Source organism: Microtus oregoni, unplaced genomic scaffold (genome assembly GCF_018167655.1).
Source record: "Microtus oregoni isolate MIOR12 unplaced genomic scaffold, Mior012 000073F_ref0000255, whole genome shotgun sequence".
NCBI lineage: Eukaryota > Metazoa > Chordata > Mammalia > Rodentia > Cricetidae > Microtus > Microtus oregoni.
The window spans coordinates 4,099,577-4,120,167 of record NW_024543986.1 but is presented as its reverse complement, the minus strand read 5'-3'; the positions used below and the strand labels follow the sequence as shown (position 1 = coordinate 4,120,167).

The 20,591-nt window shown below is 41.1% G+C and overlaps 1 protein-coding gene across 1 annotated transcript; it reads right to left on the bottom strand.

Annotated features, from left to right (window-relative positions):
• Positions 1–1,067: 1,067 nt before the first annotated feature.
• On the bottom strand, positions 1,068–20,320 carry LOC121441123 (plastin-3-like). Its single transcript, XM_041642257.1, has 14 exons — positions 20,284–20,320; positions 19,705–19,869; positions 18,480–18,622; positions 17,512–17,538; positions 17,128–17,223; positions 15,385–15,580; positions 14,299–14,377; positions 13,641–13,755; positions 13,261–13,394; positions 11,409–11,532; positions 11,092–11,216; positions 7,654–7,782; positions 1,971–2,029; positions 1,068–1,315 (listed from the first exon to the last, which is right to left on the bottom strand). The coding sequence occupies exons 1-14, from the start codon at positions 20,318–20,320 to the stop codon at positions 1,068–1,070; spliced, it is 1,677 nt and encodes a 558-aa protein (XP_041498191.1).
• Between the last annotated feature and the right edge of the window lie 271 nt (positions 20,321–20,591).

The window sequence follows — 20,591 nt, the reverse complement described above, 5'->3', positions numbered from 1 at the left end:
AACAAAGAGAGGGGGTTTGTCAGGGGCGGCAAGGACAATGAAACCTGGTCTGGATGGTACCCACAGGCCTGCCTGGCCTCTTTTGCTCACCCTGCATTCCACACCCTTCTCTGGCTGCTTCTACTCGGATTCACCCTGAGCCACCACATCGAATTGAGCTCAGTGCCCACTACGTACACACAAGCAGGTGATACATAATGATGTTGGTGGCGAGTGCGTTCCAGACCCCTTGAAGGGTTTGGGGGAAGTAGTTGTTGATCAGAAACCTCTTCTGGCAGGTCCGGGTCCCTGAACTGTGAGCCCAGCACAGCTCAAGGAGAAAGCCATTTCTAAGAGAAAGCAAAGAAAATTCAGAGAGAGCCCTGCAGATAGAGAAGAGAGAGGATGGCAGGGAGGGAGTTATGTCTGTCATCTGACAGACATTGTGACACAATGGTTACCTGGCACTGAGCACCTGGTCAGAGATTCTGGATAGTGTATGCACTTTCCGGAAGGGAGCTGTGTGTGCTGCTGTGGAGGCTCAGCCAAAAGATAGGGGTTCCCTGGGCGGGCTTGTGCACACAATGTGGGCTGGCGGGCACCACAAGGTCGCCAAAGGAACTCAGTGGCAGCCCAGGATGCAGAATCCCCTGAAGAGTGGTTCTCTGATCCTTCCAGACAGGGCAGCCTTGGGACCCAGGAGAATGTGATTCCCGTGGAGAGCAAACCAAGGGCCTTGTGCTTGAGCAGCTGACCTTGGTCCAGCTTGCTCCAACACCTCTAGTGGGTCATGGAGATTCAGGAGATTGGTTTAGGCGCACTGGGCACACTATGGGAGCTATGCTTTAGCCAGTCCACAGTTATGTTCACAGAAGCACCCGGGAGCTGCTGGCGGGATCAGCAAAAATAATTCCACTTGATGGCAGTAGTGCACTGAGAATGCCAACTGTCCCAGGGCAAGGGTACACTCCCTTAGCCCTTTCCAAAGAAAAAAGAAAAACGAAAAAAAAAATGCCAACCCCAGTTAGCCACACTCCAAGATGGCAGTCAACCAAGCAACTAGGCCAGGATTGACCAGTGATGGGTGTCTAGGCCTGCTGCAAGGGATCCAAGGGCCTGTGGACCCTGAGGGGGTGGAGGAGTTCTGTGCAGAGATGGGCTTCATGGACCTCAAAGGCTTCTCCGCCACACTGGGCTTTGTGCTTAGGCCAGCCCATGAAGGCTCTGCCTTTGGTTCCAGGGGAGCTCTGCTTGCAGGCCTGCAGGCCATTGCAACCACTGCATGCCAATCTGGACCACCGGGGAGGAGCCTCAGAATCAAATTCCAATTCGTGGACTTGGGAACATGGAGCACAGGGTCACCATCTAGCTGTGCAGCCAGAGTATTCTGAGAGCCTCCCCCTACCCCTGTCAGAGATTCAGCAACTCCTTCCTTAACCCTGTCCCCCAATGTGAATGCAACGGCTGCCAGGTTGGCCTTGGCGCAGGTCACCTAGGACCCATGGAACAGAAACAGGTGTTGATAGGCACAATGGGTCTGCCCACTAACCTCCACGGTAAAACACCAGCACACATAAAATACCCCCAACCCTCAACAGTCCTACACTCTGCCCTCATTGGCGCTTCTCTCGGCTCTCCCAAGCCTAGTTTCTAGAAATAGCTAGCCACGGATAGAAGTGTCCATGTGTCTTTCCTTCATTTTTTAAGCAATAGGAATCCAAAAGGGGATCTGAATAAATTTACAAAAAGTAGATTGGCTACTTTGGATTGTGTGTTCCAAACACAGAATCAAGAGCAACCCTGTATCAGACAAGGATAAAATTGAGAACCAACTTAGAAAGTATGTCCTCTGTTCCCCATGAATACAATGGCTTAGGCACTCCATTTACATAGACTTTGCGAACACACACACCTTCTGCACATACACATAAGTTTCAAAAATACAATAGCTTGCAAAAAGAATTTTGCTGTTCTTGCTCTATTAGAAATACCTGTAATCTCAGCAGTGGGCCGATGAAAGCAGGAGGGTGTTAGGAACAAGGCACTAAGTCTGAAAAACAGAAAAAAAAATTGGATGAAGAGAACCCAAAGGTACTCACGCATATCTTCAGGTTAGAGTATGCACCAACTTAAGAGACATGGCTGTATGTGGAATGTTTCTAGTTCCATGTGTTGTTCAAAGACTAAACCTTGATAAACTCTGTTGGGTTGCAAAAACTGAAATGGAGATCTATCTAGTTTTCTATTGCTTTTTATATTAGTTCTTTCCTTTATCATTCTAGACTATAGACGAGGCTTTAGTATTCCTATGGTTGAGTAAAAACAAAGTGCAAAAAACCAAAAGCCATGGCCATATGTGAACCCATATGCATCATAGTAAATAAAGTAGGAACTATATGATATGTATCTCTTCAGAAATTGTAGTTTTCAATAATTTTGCTTTGGAGAGTATTATTTCAGGATGATTAACAAGAAATGCAAGGATATACAGGAACATATACAAATACAGACAAAGCTGTCATTTGCAAATAATTAGCATTTGGCCTAGTTTTTAAATAGGACTTGCTCAACCTAGCCATATTATGTATTTTTATAGAGTTTGGTATCTGAAATTATTTCTTCCATTAAAAAAATTAAAATTTAAGCTTCATTACCTTTTTAAGATCCCTGGGAGCATGTGACTCTATGACAAGGCAGTTTTATTTGTACAAGCAAGGTGTTAGTATCCACAATGAGTGCTGTAAAATCTTCATGAATATAATTTCATTTCTTCTCTAGTTCATAAAGCTCTAGTGTCTAGAATCTGGATCAGTGAAAATGTGGATAGCCTTTGTTGTGTGTCTTTCATCCCAGCAGTTGAGAGACTTAAGAAGGATCTCTGAGTTGGAGGTCAGCCTGGTCTACAGAATGAGTGAGTTCCAGTACAGCCAGGACTACACAAAGGCAACCATGTCTTGGAAAACTACAAAAAAAGTGAATGTCCCTGAAATTTTGTGAGAATGGGCCAATGAACATGCAGAAATGCAGCTTTTTTTGCTACTTTCCCTGCCCCCACAAAGATCCCCCAAATTAAAAGTTTTTACCAGTAATTTTGGAGAACAAAGCCATTACAGGCTTCTGCCTGCATGTCTGCTTGCAGACCAGAAGAGGGCACCAGATCTTATTACTGATCTTTCTGAGCCATGTTTTGGTAGCTTGAAATTGGACTCTGGAAGAATAGCCAGGGCTCTTAACTTCTGTGCCATATCCCTAGCCCTCTGCATATATTCTTACATTCCAGAAGAGGGCATCAGATCCTATATAGCGAATCTGGAAAACACAGTTTACAATTCATAGTTTCTAAGAGAGAAGTTGACCTCATTGGGAAGCACTAGGGTGGACTAAGGGTGGAGGGTTGATATAAGGGAGGGATAGGTTAGGAAGTAATAGAAAAGTCCCCTTGTTGTGATTTGTGTAGGTAGGAAGGTGAGCCAATTAAAGACTGTCTAATTTGAATGATTTCAGTGTGTGGCCCTCGGGAGACTAGGCCTAGGGAAATATTGGTGAAGGGGTTGGAGATGGAGGGTGTGTTGACTTCTGCGTTTTTGCAAGGGAAAGGCACTAATCCAAGGAGTATTTATTATGTCTAGGTCTTGGGTAGGGCATTGTCTCCAGGATCAGCAAAAGCATATGAGGTCACACCATCAGAATCACACAGACAAAAAGGCCCGATTAAAACAGGCTACTGTAAAATATTTACTTAATTTATTTTTCATACAGATGTCTGATTCAGGAGTATCCATGTGAGACCAGATCCATGGTAGAAAATAAAGGAGTAAAAGCACTGAAATCCCAAGGCAGGAGTGGTTTAAATTGGCCTTTGTTATCTAGAGCTGGGGGTGGAATCTGTGCTCTCAGAATTGCCACACAGGCTCTAACTGCCGAGCCACACCAGCAGGTTTGCAACTGACTTTTAAAGGCCACCATCAGTGTGGAGTTTGCTGCCTCCATTCCCTGCAATCTGCATCCCCAGGATTTTTTCCCAGTTGAGGCTCCTCTTATGAACACGTGCATGCTGATGGACCCAGCCTTGGGTCAAAGGCCCAGACTTCACTGGTTTTGTTTATCCCTCACTTATTTCCTGGCTGCTTAGGTAGAAGAAATAGAAGAACCAGAGGGAAGGGGAAAGAGAACAATGGAGTCCATGCGGTTCTTTATCCTGTCCACACAGGTGACTTTGTACTTCAGGTCAGCAATATCGTCATTGCCTTCCCCTGGAAAAGGTTCATTCCTGTTGGTGATTAAATATCTGTTTGTCAGGGATTGGGCTATGCTGTCATACTTACCTGTTATTTTTGTTTAAAATAGTCTTTCTATTTCCTTATGTATTTTTTCCTATTCACTTGTTTTTCTAATTTATTCTTAGAGGTAGAATCTCTGTCAGTGACCTGCAGGTATTCTGTTAAGATTCCTAGTGAATTCCAATAACAACAACAAAAAATAAATAAAACCCCTTGTTTCATGTTGTGTTTTGAGACAAGGTCTCTCTTTGTAGCCTTGACTGTCCTGGAACTCACTCTGTAGATCAGGGTGACTTCAAACTCACAGAAATCCACCCGACTCTGCCTCTTGAATGAGGAAAATAAAAGCATGTGTCCCCACCACCCCTTCTTTTTCTTTCTTTCTTTATGAGACATGGTTTCTCTAAGCTGCTGAGGCTGTCTTAGAAATGGTCATCCTTATGCCTCAGCCTTCTAAGTGTTGTAACCACAGGTGTCTATCACCATGCTTATTCAAACTATTTTAAGGCATTGTCATGTGAGTAGATTTTAAAAGGACTGGATTTCATGTTATCAATCACACAAAACCTTAAAAGGGCATCCTAATTCTGTGCTTGTCTGATAAGGCTCATTTGATATCCCAGGAATAAACTGACTCTGGTGGATACATCCAGGGGTATGGCCTTGGTATCCAATAGACAGTGGCTACATGATGCTTCTATTCTTCCTGCAGTGCACAAGATGGCCCACCTTACCTAACCTCTCAGAGAACGTTACCCACACCCAGTGACAACTGTAAAGAGGTTAAGAAAGCCTGCCTTAAAATTGGAAACTTAGGGGTGGGGGTGGGGTGGGGATAAGGGGATTTGGGGAGAAAAAAGTGAGAAGGGGAGGATGGGGAGAGCTTGGGAGAATGGGATCATTGGGATGGAGGAAGAGTGGATATGGGAGCAGGGAAGTATATATCTTAATTAAGGGAGCCATTTTAGGGTTGGCAAGAGACTTGACTCTAACAGTGTTCCCAGGAGATGCCCCCAGCTAGATCCTTGGGCAGCTGAGGAGAGGGAGCCTGAAATGGCCCTATCCTATAGCCACACTGATAAATATTTTGCATATCACCATAGAACCTTCATCTGGCGATGGATTAAGCTAGAGACAGAGACCCACATTGGAGCACCAGACTGAGCTCCCAAGGTCCAAATGAGGAGCAGAAGGAGGGAGAACATGGGCAAGGAAGTCAGGACCATGAGGGGTGTGCCCACCCACTGAGGTGGGGCTGATCTAATGGGAGCTCACCAAAGTCAGCTGGACTGGGACTGATGGAGCATGTGATTAAACCAGACTCTCTGAACGTGGTGGACAAAAGGAGAGCTGACTGAGAAGCCAAGAACAATGGCACTGGGTTTTGATTCTACTGCATGAACTGGCTTTGTGGGAGCCTAGTCTGTTTGGATGCTCACCTTCCTAGACCTGGATGGAGGGGGGAGGACCTTGGACTTCCCACAGTGCAGAGAACACTGACTGCTCTTTGGACTGGAGAGAGAGGGGGAGCGGGAGGTGAAGAGGAGGAGGGAAATGGGAGGAGGTGGAAATTTTTATTATAAATAAATAAAAAGCCTGCCTTAATCATTTCTCCTACCTGGCCAATGAGATTCTCCCATTTCAATGTCTGTACTTTAAAGGACACTGAAAAGATTAAAGGTGAAGAGGGAAGGGACAATGAATAAAATATTTTGAGGGGGTTGAGGATTGAGCCCAACACCTTCTAAATGGATAGTTCTCTTCTACTGAGCGATATACTCTTACTGCAAAATATCTGGTAAATTAGAGGAAACCATTACATGTTCAATTTTTTGTATTGTCCTTAGTTGCACACCTCAAATTCAACCCTCATAATAGAATCTAATACAAATGATTTTATAGAATGCAACGGAAAAAGGAGGAAATTTAGGTCAACATAGTCTTATTGGTATGGGGCAAAAGTACAGAGACTTAAGGCAGGCATACCTGCAAAACTGGCAGTAGGGAAACCAAAGTTGAAAAACCCAAGTTCAAAACCATCCTGAAGTACACAGGAAAACCTATCTCAAAAGCAAAACAGTGAACTGGAGAGATGGCTCAGTCATTAAGAGCACTTACTGATCCTTCAGAGGACCCAAGTTTCATAGCCAGCACCCTCTTCTAGCAGATCACAACAGCCTGTAACCCTAGATCCAGGGGAAACAGTGTCCTCTGCAGGCCATCTACCCCCAAACATATGATAGGAATAAAAACAAACATTTAAAACCAAACAAATAAAAAAAACAGAGACTAATTATTATGCAAATGCCTTTATTTGAACTACTAAGTTGCTACCAAATTACATCACGTTTCAGAGTTAGAATAACATAATAATCTCGAGAACTATAGCAAAAAGCTTGACAAAGCAAGAGAACATCAAGTCCGACATACATACATTCTCTTTCTCATAACCACATCTTTGTTATAGGTGTTGAATTTAAAAATCTATTGTTCATTTGGCATTCTTTGCTTATTGAATCATCATCTAAATTCTGAGCTCACTTACTTCTCCTAAGTGTCATGTTAAGCAGAATTTTAGATTGAAAGAGAGTTCTGTGATTAAATTTACAGACCAAAGAAGCAAGTGTCGAACTGACTCACGGAAGACAAAATATTCCATTTGATTTGAGCCTGGGTGTGAGGGGAAAATATAACCTTATGGTCCATTTTCCTCCATCTATAGTCTATGCTTATTTTCATATTTACTTGAAGCCCCTTAAAAACGTAGCAAATCAGCAGACTTGTTGACTGTAATCAAAATATTCTTAAATGTACAAAAAATAATCATGTAGAAAGAATACTGTAAAAAGATACTGATTTTAAGAATAAACGAATGAGAAAAGCTTCTATTACATTCCACACAGCCAGTTACTTCAGATTTTCAGCACTACAAAGTAAGCAAAGGACACTTCCTCTCCACATAGTATCTGACCACAGTTCTTCAGTAAGAACTGGTAGGTCTTGGAAAGCAAAATGGCAAGCTAATACTAGTCCTATCTACCCATGTAAGCAAGCCTCAAGAGATGGACATCCTAAGAGTGAAAAGATTCACGGAGAGATAATACACAGTGACAGGAAATATCAAGGGCAGCATTCTAGGAGGAGAGGGCAGACGGTCTGTTGTGAGCATGTTCGGGTGTGCTGGACAGATCCAGCTCGAAGGAAAAGAGGAATTGCTTGTTACTAAAAGTCTTTCCAGAAGGCTGTCATGATGAGCTAGACTTGTTAATCAAAATTGAAAGTCCTTTAAATGACCACATATTCCTTAAGTCATGAGCACTTCACCTGGCAATAGCTGACTGGCTAATCATGCACCTGTGAGTAAGGTTGGTTCTATTCAGATTGGTTATTTTACACTCTCTTCATCCCCCTGCCCATCAAACATGCAAACACGGTCATGACCATCTTGGGTTTTACTTCCACAAGGTCTTCAGGGAGAGCATACACTCTGGCTCCGATCCTTCTAGCCATTGACACGGCATACCTAGATTTGGAAGAGACAAAAATCAAGATAAGAGTCTTCTTTGCCAAGGATACCTTTGAATTTTTTTTTAACCTTTGAATCTTTTAAAATGATTTTTTTTAAATTTTTGTTTTTATGGTGTTTTGTCTGCATGTATGTCTGTGTGAGGGTATTAGATCCCCTGAAACTGGAGTTACAGAAGTTGTGAGCTGCCCTGTAGGTACTGGGACCTAAGGCTAGGTCCTCTAGAAAAACAGTCAGTGTTCTTAATCACTGACCCAGGTCTCCAGCCCAAAGGACACTATCTATTTCCTCTTATACAATCTGGTGACTGGGATACAAAATTTCTATATTGAAAGTACAAATCAGGGAACTGGGCATGGTGGCACATGCTTATTACCCTAGCACTCTGGAAGCAAAGGCTGAGGTCCAAGGGTCGCTGTAAGTTTGAAAGTAGTCAGAACTACACGGTGAGACAGTGTTTCAAAAAAAAGAAAGTACCTATTAATAATTACACATTTGTTTTCTGTTTTATTTTTGTTTGGAACTGATTTTTGAACTTATACTAAATCAAAACATGAGATTTATTTATTTAATTTTATGCGTATGTGTGTGTTCTCTTCATGCAAGAATGGGCACCACATGTGTTCCTGGTGATTTAAGAGGTCAGAAGAGGGCATTAGATCTCCTGAAAGCAGAGTTATAGAGGTTTGTGAGCCACCATGTGGTTGCTGGGAACTGAACCCAGCAACTGTTAAGAATAGCAAGTACTCTTAACTGCTGAGCCTCCATCTTTCCAGCTTTAAGTTATACTAAGTTTTTACTGTCTACTATTTTGGACTTTATTTACTCATTTCTTCCAAATGTGGATGTGGAGAAAAAACAAAAGCTTTAAGCACTGATGTCATATAAAATGAAGTGTGTGTGTGTGTGTGTGTGTGTGTGTGTGTGTGTGTGCAATTACCCAGGATGAATGCACAATCAATTACAAAATTCTCTATTCCATGTAATGAGATAACAGATACTTTTCTTTGGTGAGTGTGATGCTGGGAATGGAACTCAGGGACTTTTTTATGCTACTTCCCAAACATTAAGTGCCTGAAGTAAAACTCAAATGCTAAGGTCAATGTACCAGGTACTTCCAGATACTGAAGCAAGAGCTAGATTTGAGGATCTGCATGCTACATAGAGAATTTTTGGGCCAAGGACAGACAAAGTATAAGATAAAATGACTAAAATGTGCAGCTAAGAGAACAGGCAGAATCAAACCTCAAATGATTCAGAAAGCATTTCCAATATGCTGCTACAGGAATCTTTATGGATATTAAAATACAACGTTTTCAGTATAAATACTTCTCAAAGAATAAAGAAATGATGTGCATAATTTCCACGATTTTGAGGGTAGCATCTTTCTTCTCCTACAAAGCACTGCTGAGAACTGGTTATCAGCATGTATTGGTAGAGTTATCATGGGTCTCCTAGTAAACTAGGGCACAGTCTTGGTCTTTAGTGAAGAAGGGAAGAAATGGTGGAAAGACCTACATATTGCTATAATGTAAGAAACTTCCAAGACTCAGGCTTCTAGTAAGGGATAGCAAGTGAGCCCTGCTGATTTGGGGACTGAAGAGTGTTTGACTCATAGTAATAACAGAGGCATAATTGGATAATATGTTTAAATAAATTAAAAGATATAGACAAACTCTCTAAAGTATGGTCAGCCATCCTTTTAAGTGTTGTCTTTGCCTTGTTTGAAGTTCATACATATTTGCATTAAATTGTCCCAATAATCCCCTAAAGCAGGTGTTTAAAATCTTGAAGGTCAGACACATTGCTAATTTCCTTTTGTCTATTTGTTGATTATTTGTTTCTTGACAGTGTCACACTGTGTAGCCCAGGTTGTTGTTGAAATCATCATCTTCCTGCCTCAGACGGCAGAGTGCATAGATTAGTGCTATATGTCATTACACCCAACATACATGGTTCTTAAAATGGGGTGGGTGGGGTCTAAGGATGGAGCCCAGTGCCTCATTCATTCATCCCAAGCCCTATACCACTCAGCTACACCCCATCCTTTCTTGTGTGTTTTCCTATTTTGAGACTGAGTCTTGCTATTTTGCCTAGGTTGGCTGAGAATCTGCCCTTTTCTTGCCTTACCCTCCAGAGTAGTTGGACTTCTAGGCTTGTATCACAATGTCTTGTTTCTTAATTTGTTTTTATACATTTAAATCTTAAAGATTGTACTTATTTATTTGTGTGTGCCTGTGTATATGGGATGCGTACTTATGGTGTATGCATAGAAGGTAGGGAACAACTTGTAGGAGTCAGTTCTTTGTTTGTACCATGTGGGTACTGGGGATCAGATATTGTAGTAAGAGCATTTACCTGCTGATCCGTGTTGGTGACACTTATAATTTTTCTTAAATTAATTTTAAACCTTTGAACCCTGTAAAATAAAAGTTTTCTTCATCTTTTTTTGTGATGAACTTGAAGCTTAAAGATGTTTCCCTTATGGGCTAGAGAGATGGCTCATTGACTGTTCTTCCAGAGAACCCAGGTTAAATTCCAAGTACCTATATGATGACTCAAAACAATCTGGAAATCCAGTTTCAGAGGATAAGGCACAGTCTTGTGGCCTATTCAGGCAACAGGCACACAAGTGGTACACAGGCATAACTGTAGGCAAAACACTCCCACACATAAAATAACAATATAGGTGGAAAATAATATTTTTCCTCACAGAAATAAGATCACACCATATTTGTATTTTTGTGTTTGACATTCATCTCCATAGTCACCCACGCTGTTGCAAATGATAGAACTGCATTCATATAGAGGCTATATAGGTTTCATTGTCTTGTGTGGGCTCCATAAAGTTATTCTTACTAAAGGACAGAGGCTTGGGTATTTATGTAAAGGGGTAAAATGAGGAGATGTTGGTGACAGGGATATATAATTGGTGGTAAATAGTGAAGAGATGAAATGGTCAAGAATAGGCAAGCACAGCTAGAAGCTAAGTTGTTTGCTGCGTGCTCACGAGTAGAGTGCAGTGACAATGAGGAGTGATGCTCAGGAAGGTTCTGTTACTATTTGTTAAGTGTTCTAAAATTGATTGTGGTGATTGATGAAACAGTGTGAACAAGGTCAAAACCATTAGATACTGTACTTAAATGAGTGAATTGTATGTCTGTGAACGGGATCTCAATAAAGCCATTCAAAGTAAAGAGATCTTTTCCAGATGCCATCACTATCCAGGGAAAGAACCCAAATTAGAGTGGATTTCCTGCCTATAATACCAGTGTTCTTTGTACGACATGGAGCAACTGCCCTTACTTGGCATTATTGTGCTTGAAATCTTCAGTAAGATTCCCGCTCTTAACAAGGTCATAATTAATGCAGCCTGGCTGGATGGCATCAATTAAATCCACAACTGCCAAACTGGAGCTGATCGTCTTGTCCTATTAAAAAAAGGGAACAAAAAGTCTAAGAATTTCACTACTTACAAATTATGTGCTCTTGATGTAAGCCTGGGCAAGGGAAGAAAAATATTGGCATAGCTTAAAAATAATTCTTACAAACAAACCCAAAGATATCCTTAAAATAATTGCTATTATCTAGCAAATATAATGTAGAATGATCAGTATACTGACCTTAAAACTCTGAATGGAAGTTGACTTTCCAGCTTCACTCAGTGTTCGGTTCACCCAGTTTACAATGATGTCATCATTCGCTTTCTGACCTTCTCCAAGATCTTCCAGAACATTAAGGGTGTATCTAAGGGAATCAGCAAAGAAAGTCAATCTATTTGAAGAAGAAAAACGCAAGCAACAGAGAAATGTCTCATGTACACTTTTATCATGAAGAGTTCTTGGGGGCTGGCAAGATGGCTTATTGGGTAAAGCAACTTGATGCCTGTGTCTGACATCCTGAATTTCATTCCCAGGTCCTACAGTGGGTGGCGAAAGGTGATTCTCAACATTTAATCTCTGACCTTCATCTGAGCTGGTATGAGCCATGCTCTACTCACTTACACACATGTGCCTCATACCCTGTGCTTTGGCTGATACCTATGCAGAATGAATGCTTTGGCTGTTATTTTTAAGAGATGTTCATTTTCCAAGTGGATGGGAAGACTATAAGGGCCAGAACTCAGAAAAGAGTGCTGTGAAACAGCATCATCTGGACCTGCTGCACTTAGAACTCAACAGTGGCTGTGGTTGCCTGCAAAAGCCCCATACAGGATCATTGGCAGTTTATGCCACTGGGTGATAGGCAATATTTTATCATGAAGTGTAACCCTAATAGTATCCTATTAGTATCCTATTAGTATATTATAACCCTAATGGTATCCCATGCTCCAAATGGATTGTCCCACACTGTATATATGGGCAGCATTAATTGAACTCAGTGGGCTATTTTTAAAAAGCATTAAAGTAGGAAGGGAAAGTGGAGGAAATCCAGCAGGAGTTTGAAGGGCTAGAAGTGGGGTTGGATATTATTAGGGCTCATTGCATACATATATGAAATTCTCAAATGATTATTAAAAATATACTAAAATAAAGGACTCTTCAATTTCTTAAAAATTATAGTTATTATATGCATGTGGATACATGTATACCATAGTATACCTATGGAAGTCAGAGAACCATTTGCAGGAGATGTTTCTGTTCCTTCACCATGTGAGTTCCAGGGACAGAACTCAGGTCATCAAAGGCCTTTAACCAGTGAGCCATCCTGCTGGCCCAGATCTTCATTTTCAATTGGATACATATAAATGTTCCTATTTCTTCTTATACTTTTTGGGAGGGGGCTGTTCCTTTGGGGCAATTTTTCACTCTATAGTTCAGGATGTCCTACAATTCTCTATGTAGCCCAAGCTGGCCTCCAACTTGTCATCCCCCTCCTCAGACTCCTAGATGCTGAGATTTCAAGTATGAGTCACCATTCTGGGCTTCTGACAACTTATTTGTTTTGGTAGTCTGAAAACAGCCTCCATGCAGGCTAAGTATATCCTGGACCACTGAGCTAGAGTCATACCCCAAATGACATTTTTGTTTGTTTGTTTTAGATTTTTGAGACAGGGTCTCTTTGGGTAGCATAGGAGCCTGTCCTGGAACTTACTCTGTAGACCAGGCTAGCCTTGAACTTACAGAGTTATGTCTGCCTCTGTCTCCTGAGAGCTGGAGTTAAAGGCTGTGCGTCACCACTGCCCGGCTCATCTGACAATTTTCTTGAGTGACCCTGCATCAGACTGAACTCTACACAGCAGACTTCTCTGAAAGATTGGCAACAACTACAGTTCTATCTAACTCACAAGGAGGTATTTCCCAGTAAAGATCCAACATATACTCACAGAAAACTCATTTCAGAGCCTAAGTACAATGAGCTCAGAAATGTATTTCATGAACTAAATGATTAATTTAAATCTGTGAAAACATACTAAGGGTGAATTCACAGACCCGTATTACTATGAAGCTTTATGGCTAACACTGTACACAATACCTTCTCATCAGCTGCCAGACTAAAGCCAAGGTTAAAGTTGGGTTCCCATCATTCAAGTCTTGTCCTCCAATGCCAACCAGGGAGAATTTAGCTGGATGCTTCCCTAATTCAACTGCGTAGTTGCAGTTTTCTAACTGCAAATGTTTAAAAAGAAAGGAATGGTTAAAGATTGTCATTTGTTCAACCTACATATGCTCTGTCTCCCACCCCTCTGTGAGTAAGCGCACAGTGTATGGATATGTGCGTGCATGTGCATGTGTGTTGTGTAATGGCAGGAATCTGTTCAAAGTCAAGATGCAGTTCCTATCCTCAAGAAGCAGCTTATGGTCAAGAGGTTTTGAAGCAAAAGAAAGAAATGAAGAAAATTCCAGATGTGCTACCTTTTTCATGTTGGCTCCCAGCTTTGGGTATGGAGGCTTGTTAACTTTACTCCAGTCCACAGGAACTTTAATTCGTTCATAAAGCTGTAAGATGACCAGGGCATCTTGCAGGTCACTAACAATTCAAAACATAACTTCATCAATAATTGTAAGGAGTAACACGGATCAAACAAAATCTATAAAGTCACAATACCCATGACTCATACTTTTCTCAATCAGTAAATGCAATGAACAAAACTAATAGTAGGTAATGAATGGCAGAAGGTAGGAAAATAGTGAAGAAAGAGAATCCAGTTAGGATACACACCATTGAATATCAGCAAAAACAGTCTAGCCAGGAAGCTAAAGGCCTGAAGGAATCATGGGTAGTTGGCTATAACTATTCCCAGACTGTTTAAGAAACCCAAAGTACCTGTTCCCTAAGGTACCATCAAGAAATTTATATATTCTATTTCTTACAGTCAATGATCATGCAAAGAAAAAATTTGGACTTTCATGCATTAGGAAAATAACAATTGAAATCACTAATATGAAATATTAATATGCAATATGAATAGTTGCTACAAATGAACATGCAGAAAAATTTCAGAATTGTCATTATTTATGCTAAATCCATTCATGATGTTCATAACTTCATAATTGCAGTAGGGTAGCTTACGCATAGAGATGGTTTACATGAGGATTAACACCAAGAAAGTTCATCCAGTTACGAAAAGTTCTTTCTTCACGAGTTTCTCCTATTAAAACATCCACAAAAATGCATTCAGTCATTAAATGTCTTCTATATAAACAGAGAGGACCAGTGCATATATTCATTTATTTTATGTGCTTTATTCTGATCTAATAATTACCATATGATAGTATGTCACTGTGACTATGGATAACTGAAATACACTTACTAAAACATAGGTTAAATTCAGCATGTAGTCGTTATCTTTCTGGTGGGTTTAAAAAGATGATCTAGTTAGACTCGGGACTCATGTCTATAATCTCAGTCTTTATGAGGCTGAAGAAAGACGATCGCTAGGAGTTCGAGGCCAATCTTAGACTATGTAGTGTGTTTCAGACCAGTTTCCACTCTAGGATAAGATACTGTCTCACAACCACTTGCAGGGCTCTGGGGAATGTAACTAAGTTTGTAGAGTGCTTGCCTAGGGTGCATGACTGTAACACTCTTAAAACTGCAGATAATACCTGTAATCCCAGCACTTGGAGGCAGGAGAATCAGAAACTGAGGGCCATTCTTTATGACATAGTGAGTTCGATGTCAGCCTGAGATACATGGAATGCTTGACTCAAAATAGATGACTAGGTTAAAAAACTCAAACAAACAAAAGACTCTTTTCTCCTAATAAATAAATGTGGGGGTTAATAAAACTCAAACCTGCCTTACCCCCCCCCAAAAAAAGATATATCAGTAAAAACTGAAACGAAACATTTGCTTACTAACTAGTCTCATGATAGTACCCTGGATTTTTATTTTCTTTTTTAGTTTTGGCTGCGCTAGACAAGAGTGCTGGCACTGAGCCACACTAACAATTTTATTTGCAAATTTTATTTCTGTCACCATCTCTATCCGGCAGTTTCCAGTTCTCATTCAGCCCTGCATTTGCTTTTAGCAGATTCTCGCAAAAGCCAAATGGACAAAGCAACTCACAGGGTTGGCATCGCAGCATTTAGCTTAGGCCTCTGGGTTTTTATGCCACAGACTGCACATTAGAGTTACAGAAAACTTTTACATTACCTTCTAGTAGAGTCCAGTCAATGTCCTGATTTTCAGGCTTAGTAAGCGCTGGGTATTTATTAAAGAGGTTAGCTACAAAAGCTAAGTTCAGTTTGGGGTTTCCGCTGACAACATCAGCAGGGGTAACGAACTGTCTGCAACCCAATTTATCTGCTTGTTGAAGCATACTTTCCGCTCTCTTCAAGTCATCTGTTTCCTGTTTAAGCAAAAGAAGACATCTTTGAAAGGCCATCCGAAAATATATATAAATTGCCCCTATAATCATAGGCTGGGAAATGGATTGTACTTTCCTTCAGTTAACACATGGTACTTTTTATATAATCATTTGTAAATGTAAAACCAGGAGGCACAGGTTTTGTAGTACCTTTAATTTCCCCAAGATGGCGCCAGAACACATGTCTAAAGAATGAATAAAGCACTTACTTCACTGGGATTATTTCTCATGCCAAAATGCAGAGGGGGGAAAAAGCTGTTACTCATTTTTTCAGCCATAATTCTTTGAAGATTCAATTTTAAATATGTGTAGTTTCAGAAAAACCTTCTTTTTTAAAAAAAAATCTCTTCCAACCCTATATGTCTGAACATGCAGAATTCCTGGATGCAGGTTGAAGTGAGTGTTGGGAAGATCACTATGCTCTCACCAAGAGTAGCAAACACTCTTAACAGCTGATCCATCTCTCCAGGCCCTTACTTTTTACTTAAAGAAACATATCTGAAAAAACAAGCAAGCACACCCTTGGAGTTGAAAGGGATGTTTGGGCTGGGCAGTGGTGGTGCATGCCTTTAATCCCAACATTTCAAAGGCAGAGGCAGGAGTTGTCTCTGTAACTTTAACTTCAGTTTTGTCTATAGAGCAAGTTCCAGCACAGCCAAGGATACACAAAGACACTCTATTTTGAAAAAACAACAACAACAACAAGAAGAACAAAAACAACAACAATAAAGTAAATAAAAACTAAAAAAGGGAGCAGGCGTTTGAAGCAGTGGAAGACAGCAGCATGGAGGTGGGAAGAGAGGTTTGTAGGGGTAGATTGAAAGAAATGGGCAATATTTTGTAAGAATTTACATCTAAGAAGATCAATTTAGCCCAAATTCTAGAGCCAGTGGCGAATCCCGGATGGCTATTCGGGCAAGACACAAAAGAATGTAGTAGGAAAAATCAAATAGGGAGGATTTGCTGGTGTGATGGCTCACCTTAACTGTCAGCATGACTTAGAGTGACCTAGGAGACACACCTCTGAGCATGCCTGTAATTGTATTTCCAGAGAGGGCAGGATACCCCAAATAGTTCCCCATAATGAACAGACTGGCCTTTAATCCTATGCATGGTGAATAAACCAGAGTATGTATTTCTCCATACTCGCTTTAAAAGTGTTACATCATTCACAAAATCCAGTACCACCATAATTATGGAACTCACAAATGATCTAAATCAATCAGGATACTTTGTCTCTTGTGAGTCACATGTACCACATTCTTTAAAAAAAATTCTTAAAAGCATCAACACCACTATATGAAGGTACATAGAAATTTTGAACAAAATTATTTGGGTGTGGCACTTGCATTTAATCCCAGCAGTCAGAGGCAGGTGGACCTCTATGAGTCTGCCAGTCTGCTCTACATAGCAAGTTCTAGGCCAGGTAGGGCTACATAGCAAGACCTTGTCTCAACAAAACCAAAGAAAACAAGAAACAGACAACATTAGTATAGGACTGTAGAATTTAAAAGAATACCCATACTTACATTGAAACCTGACATGTTGATATCTATCCGTGGTTCACCTTCCTTTTGTCCTTTTGGTGCAATTTGGTTGAGCAGATGGAAATAGGCTTTGGAGTCCTACAAAAGAGTTGAAGATATCAGTGTGATCACGTGTGCAGAGAGGAACTGCATCTTACTGTCCTGTGGTGACAAGGACATTTGGATCACTTTTATGTGTGTGTGTGTGTGTGTGTGTGTGTGTGTGTGTGTGTGTGGGTGTGTGTGAAAATAGATAGCATTCTTCTCTGTCTTCTTATTTGAGAGATCTTTACCAAGAAAAGTCCATCTGTCTTGAATTTGATTTTGTTAAAGCTTTCCAATGTATTGATGTCATCAACACAATAAAGCTAGTGCATGTTTCTGTACCTTCACTGAATTACTGAAGTCAAGAAGCTTGACAGATAATACAAGCATAAAATAGAAGAGCAGAAATCCCGGAAGCATAGGGAAAGAGAAAATAAACACATTATATCACTACAAAGCACAATAAATATCAACCTCTAGAGACAACATCTGCGTTGTTAATTATATATTTAATTAAAAGTAGAACTGAAGGTCTTAAAAGAGATACAAATATGGTTGGTAAAATAACATTTAACCTTTTAGGATCAGAATACATGTAGCAAAACAAATTCATTTCTCCCCGTCTCCCACTGAGCCAGGTACTGAGGTTAAGGCCTCACATGACCAACAAATGCAGTAATTTTTTTTTTTGCTTTTCAAAAACATTAAAAAAGAGATTTCCACTGAATATGCACATTGGTATATGCCTGTATATATTCTTTAGGAAGATGCAGGAAAATTGCAAAATTTGAAGCCAGCCTGGCTGACACAGTGAGCTGCAGCTCCACCAGGAATACAAAGTGAAATCATATCTGAAAGAAAGCAAACTGGACTCAGTTACTAGAGGGCTTGCCTGGCATGTGTAAAACCCTAGGTTTAATTCTGAATCCCCCACAAAACTGAGTGTGGCAACTCATATCATCCTCAACTACATAGCTGACCTGAGGCCTTCCTGGGCTACAGAGGACCTTGCTTCAAACAACAAACACAAAACAAACAACAAAACCAAGAAAAATAGAATCATATAGCTATGGTGGCATGTGTCTGTATGGCAGCACTCAAGAAGTAGAAACAGAATTGCAGTAAATTTGAGGCCAGCCTTGTCTACAACAGTGATGCCCAGTACAACCTGTGCTAAACAGCAAGAGTCTTTCTCAAAACACAAGAGGCAGCAAGGCTTGGTGACACCGTATAATTTTTGCTTTGTTAAAAAGGAATAAAACCTCATGAGTCATTACAACTCCCTGAATGCTGGTGCTTTGCTTAGTTACCTTGATGTCAGCACTGAAGTTGTTGATCTTTTGCCAGCCTGAGTTTTCCAGATGAAAGTTGGCCCATCTCAGCAGAAGCTCTTCTGGAGACAATTTCATAAGCTCCTCCAAAGTCTCACCATCTCGAAGCAAAGCCGCCAGAGCTTGTAGACATAAACCCTTCAGTCATTATGTGAAGTGCTAGTGGCCATGCTCCCCCCGCCCCCGCTTTCTCTCTCTCTGAGTTTTACTTTGAGACAAACCCATGTCAGCCTCAATCTCATGATCTCACTGCCCCAAACGCTGGGATTACAGGCAGAGAGCAGCATACTTAGTTTCACACAGTCTTTTGACGCTCTGTTCGGTGGTAACATAGATGTAAGTTCTACTACAACTGATTTCTAGCTTTGAGACACCCAGAATCTGTGCTGAGGAGATGGGCTCAATCAGCAAAGAAGCTTCTGTGAAAACACACAGGGGCCCGGAGTTCAATTGCTAGCACCTATGTGAAAAAGTCAAGTATGGCGGCCTAAGTCTATACTCTTAGAACTGCAGAAATGGAAGTAGGGGCTCCTCTGGGGCTTGCTGCCCAGCAGTCTAGCCAAACTGGTGAGCTCCAGATTCAGTGATAGACCTTGTGCTGGGACTGGAGAGAGGAACTTGCTGGTAGATTGCTTGCTGTGCAAGTATGAGGACCAGAGCTTGGATTCCACAACACTGGAGAAAGCTGGCGGCAGTGGTGTGCACCTGTAATCCCACTGTTGGGGAGGTGGAGACAGAAGGATCCCTGGGGCTTGCTACCAAATTGGTAAACTGGAGGTTCAGTGAAAGCTCTGTCTCAAAAACCACAGTGGAGAGTGCTTTAGGAAGGCACTCTATGTTGATTTCTGGCCTCCACTCACAAAGGCATACACACTTGTAAATCACATGTCCTCCTCCCCATAAACCCATATACTCACATGTTCTCACCCACATGACCCCCCACACACAGAAAAAAGCCCTAGGTGGAGAGAGGCTGAGGTAGACACCAGAGTCAATCTCTGCGTTGCTGCATCTTTATAGTAAAATCAAATATGAACTGTCATGCATATGTTCGCAACAGCTAAAAAACAGGTGTACGGGTTGTTTTCCTGAACAGCTCTGTGTTTGCACTAGTTAACATGTTCTCACTTCAGCTAAATGCAAGAGAAAGAGGAAAAAAAATCACTCATAAATATCTTTCAAAATAACAACTGGGTTCCATTACCTTCATTCCTGCTTAATTCAATGTCAGCGAACAAGCCAATCTTAATAATCTGCCAGAGCAGTCCCAAAACCAGATGAGGTTTCCCCGCCCGCAAATCTTCTGCACCAATGTTCACAACGTGACACCCAATGGCAGAAGCGGAGTTCAGTGCCAAGTTCAAGTTTCCTGCAAGACAGCCAAATTATACACTTCTTGACCTTTCTTCCCCCACCCAGTCTACTTTTGCCTTCACTGAAAATAACACTAAGAAATCAATACGAGGTATTAGTTCCATCCACCCCAACATTCACAGCAAACAGAATTCTGCATTAAAAAGCAAAGCAGCAAATCTCCGCCTTGTTCCTATTATTTTTGTAGAATTCTACAGAAAGTGGACTTATATATATATTTTTTGGTCGCCTTGAATTCTGCTGATTTTAAAGTAAAAAGTCAAGTAACCAAAGTAAATCTATCCACGTGACTAGTGTCACGTTTCTAAAATTGCCTAAATGTGAGTCCAGCAGCACATGGCACAAAACCTGCACATCTCAAGGGACAGTCCTGCCCCAAGGAATGCTGCTATACTAATCTACTACTCACTAGCTGGAAAATGAAAAATGCTCCACCCTTTCAGCATACGAGCTAAGTAATAGCTTATGTCATTTTGTTTATTTCGGCAATATCATAACACAATAGGTAATAATAAAAGGAACATAGGGCTTTAAGTTCAATGAGGATCTGTGCCTCCATGAACTTCAGCAAGTTCTCCAAGCCTTTCTGAGTCCCAGCTTGTTGTATAAAATATCCAGGATCATTCCCCACTCAGAGCTGCTCTTGCGTATTAAAGTAGAGCAGATAGAACACAGAAGATATGGCCTCTATTTCAAACCATGGTATCACGGAGGAGG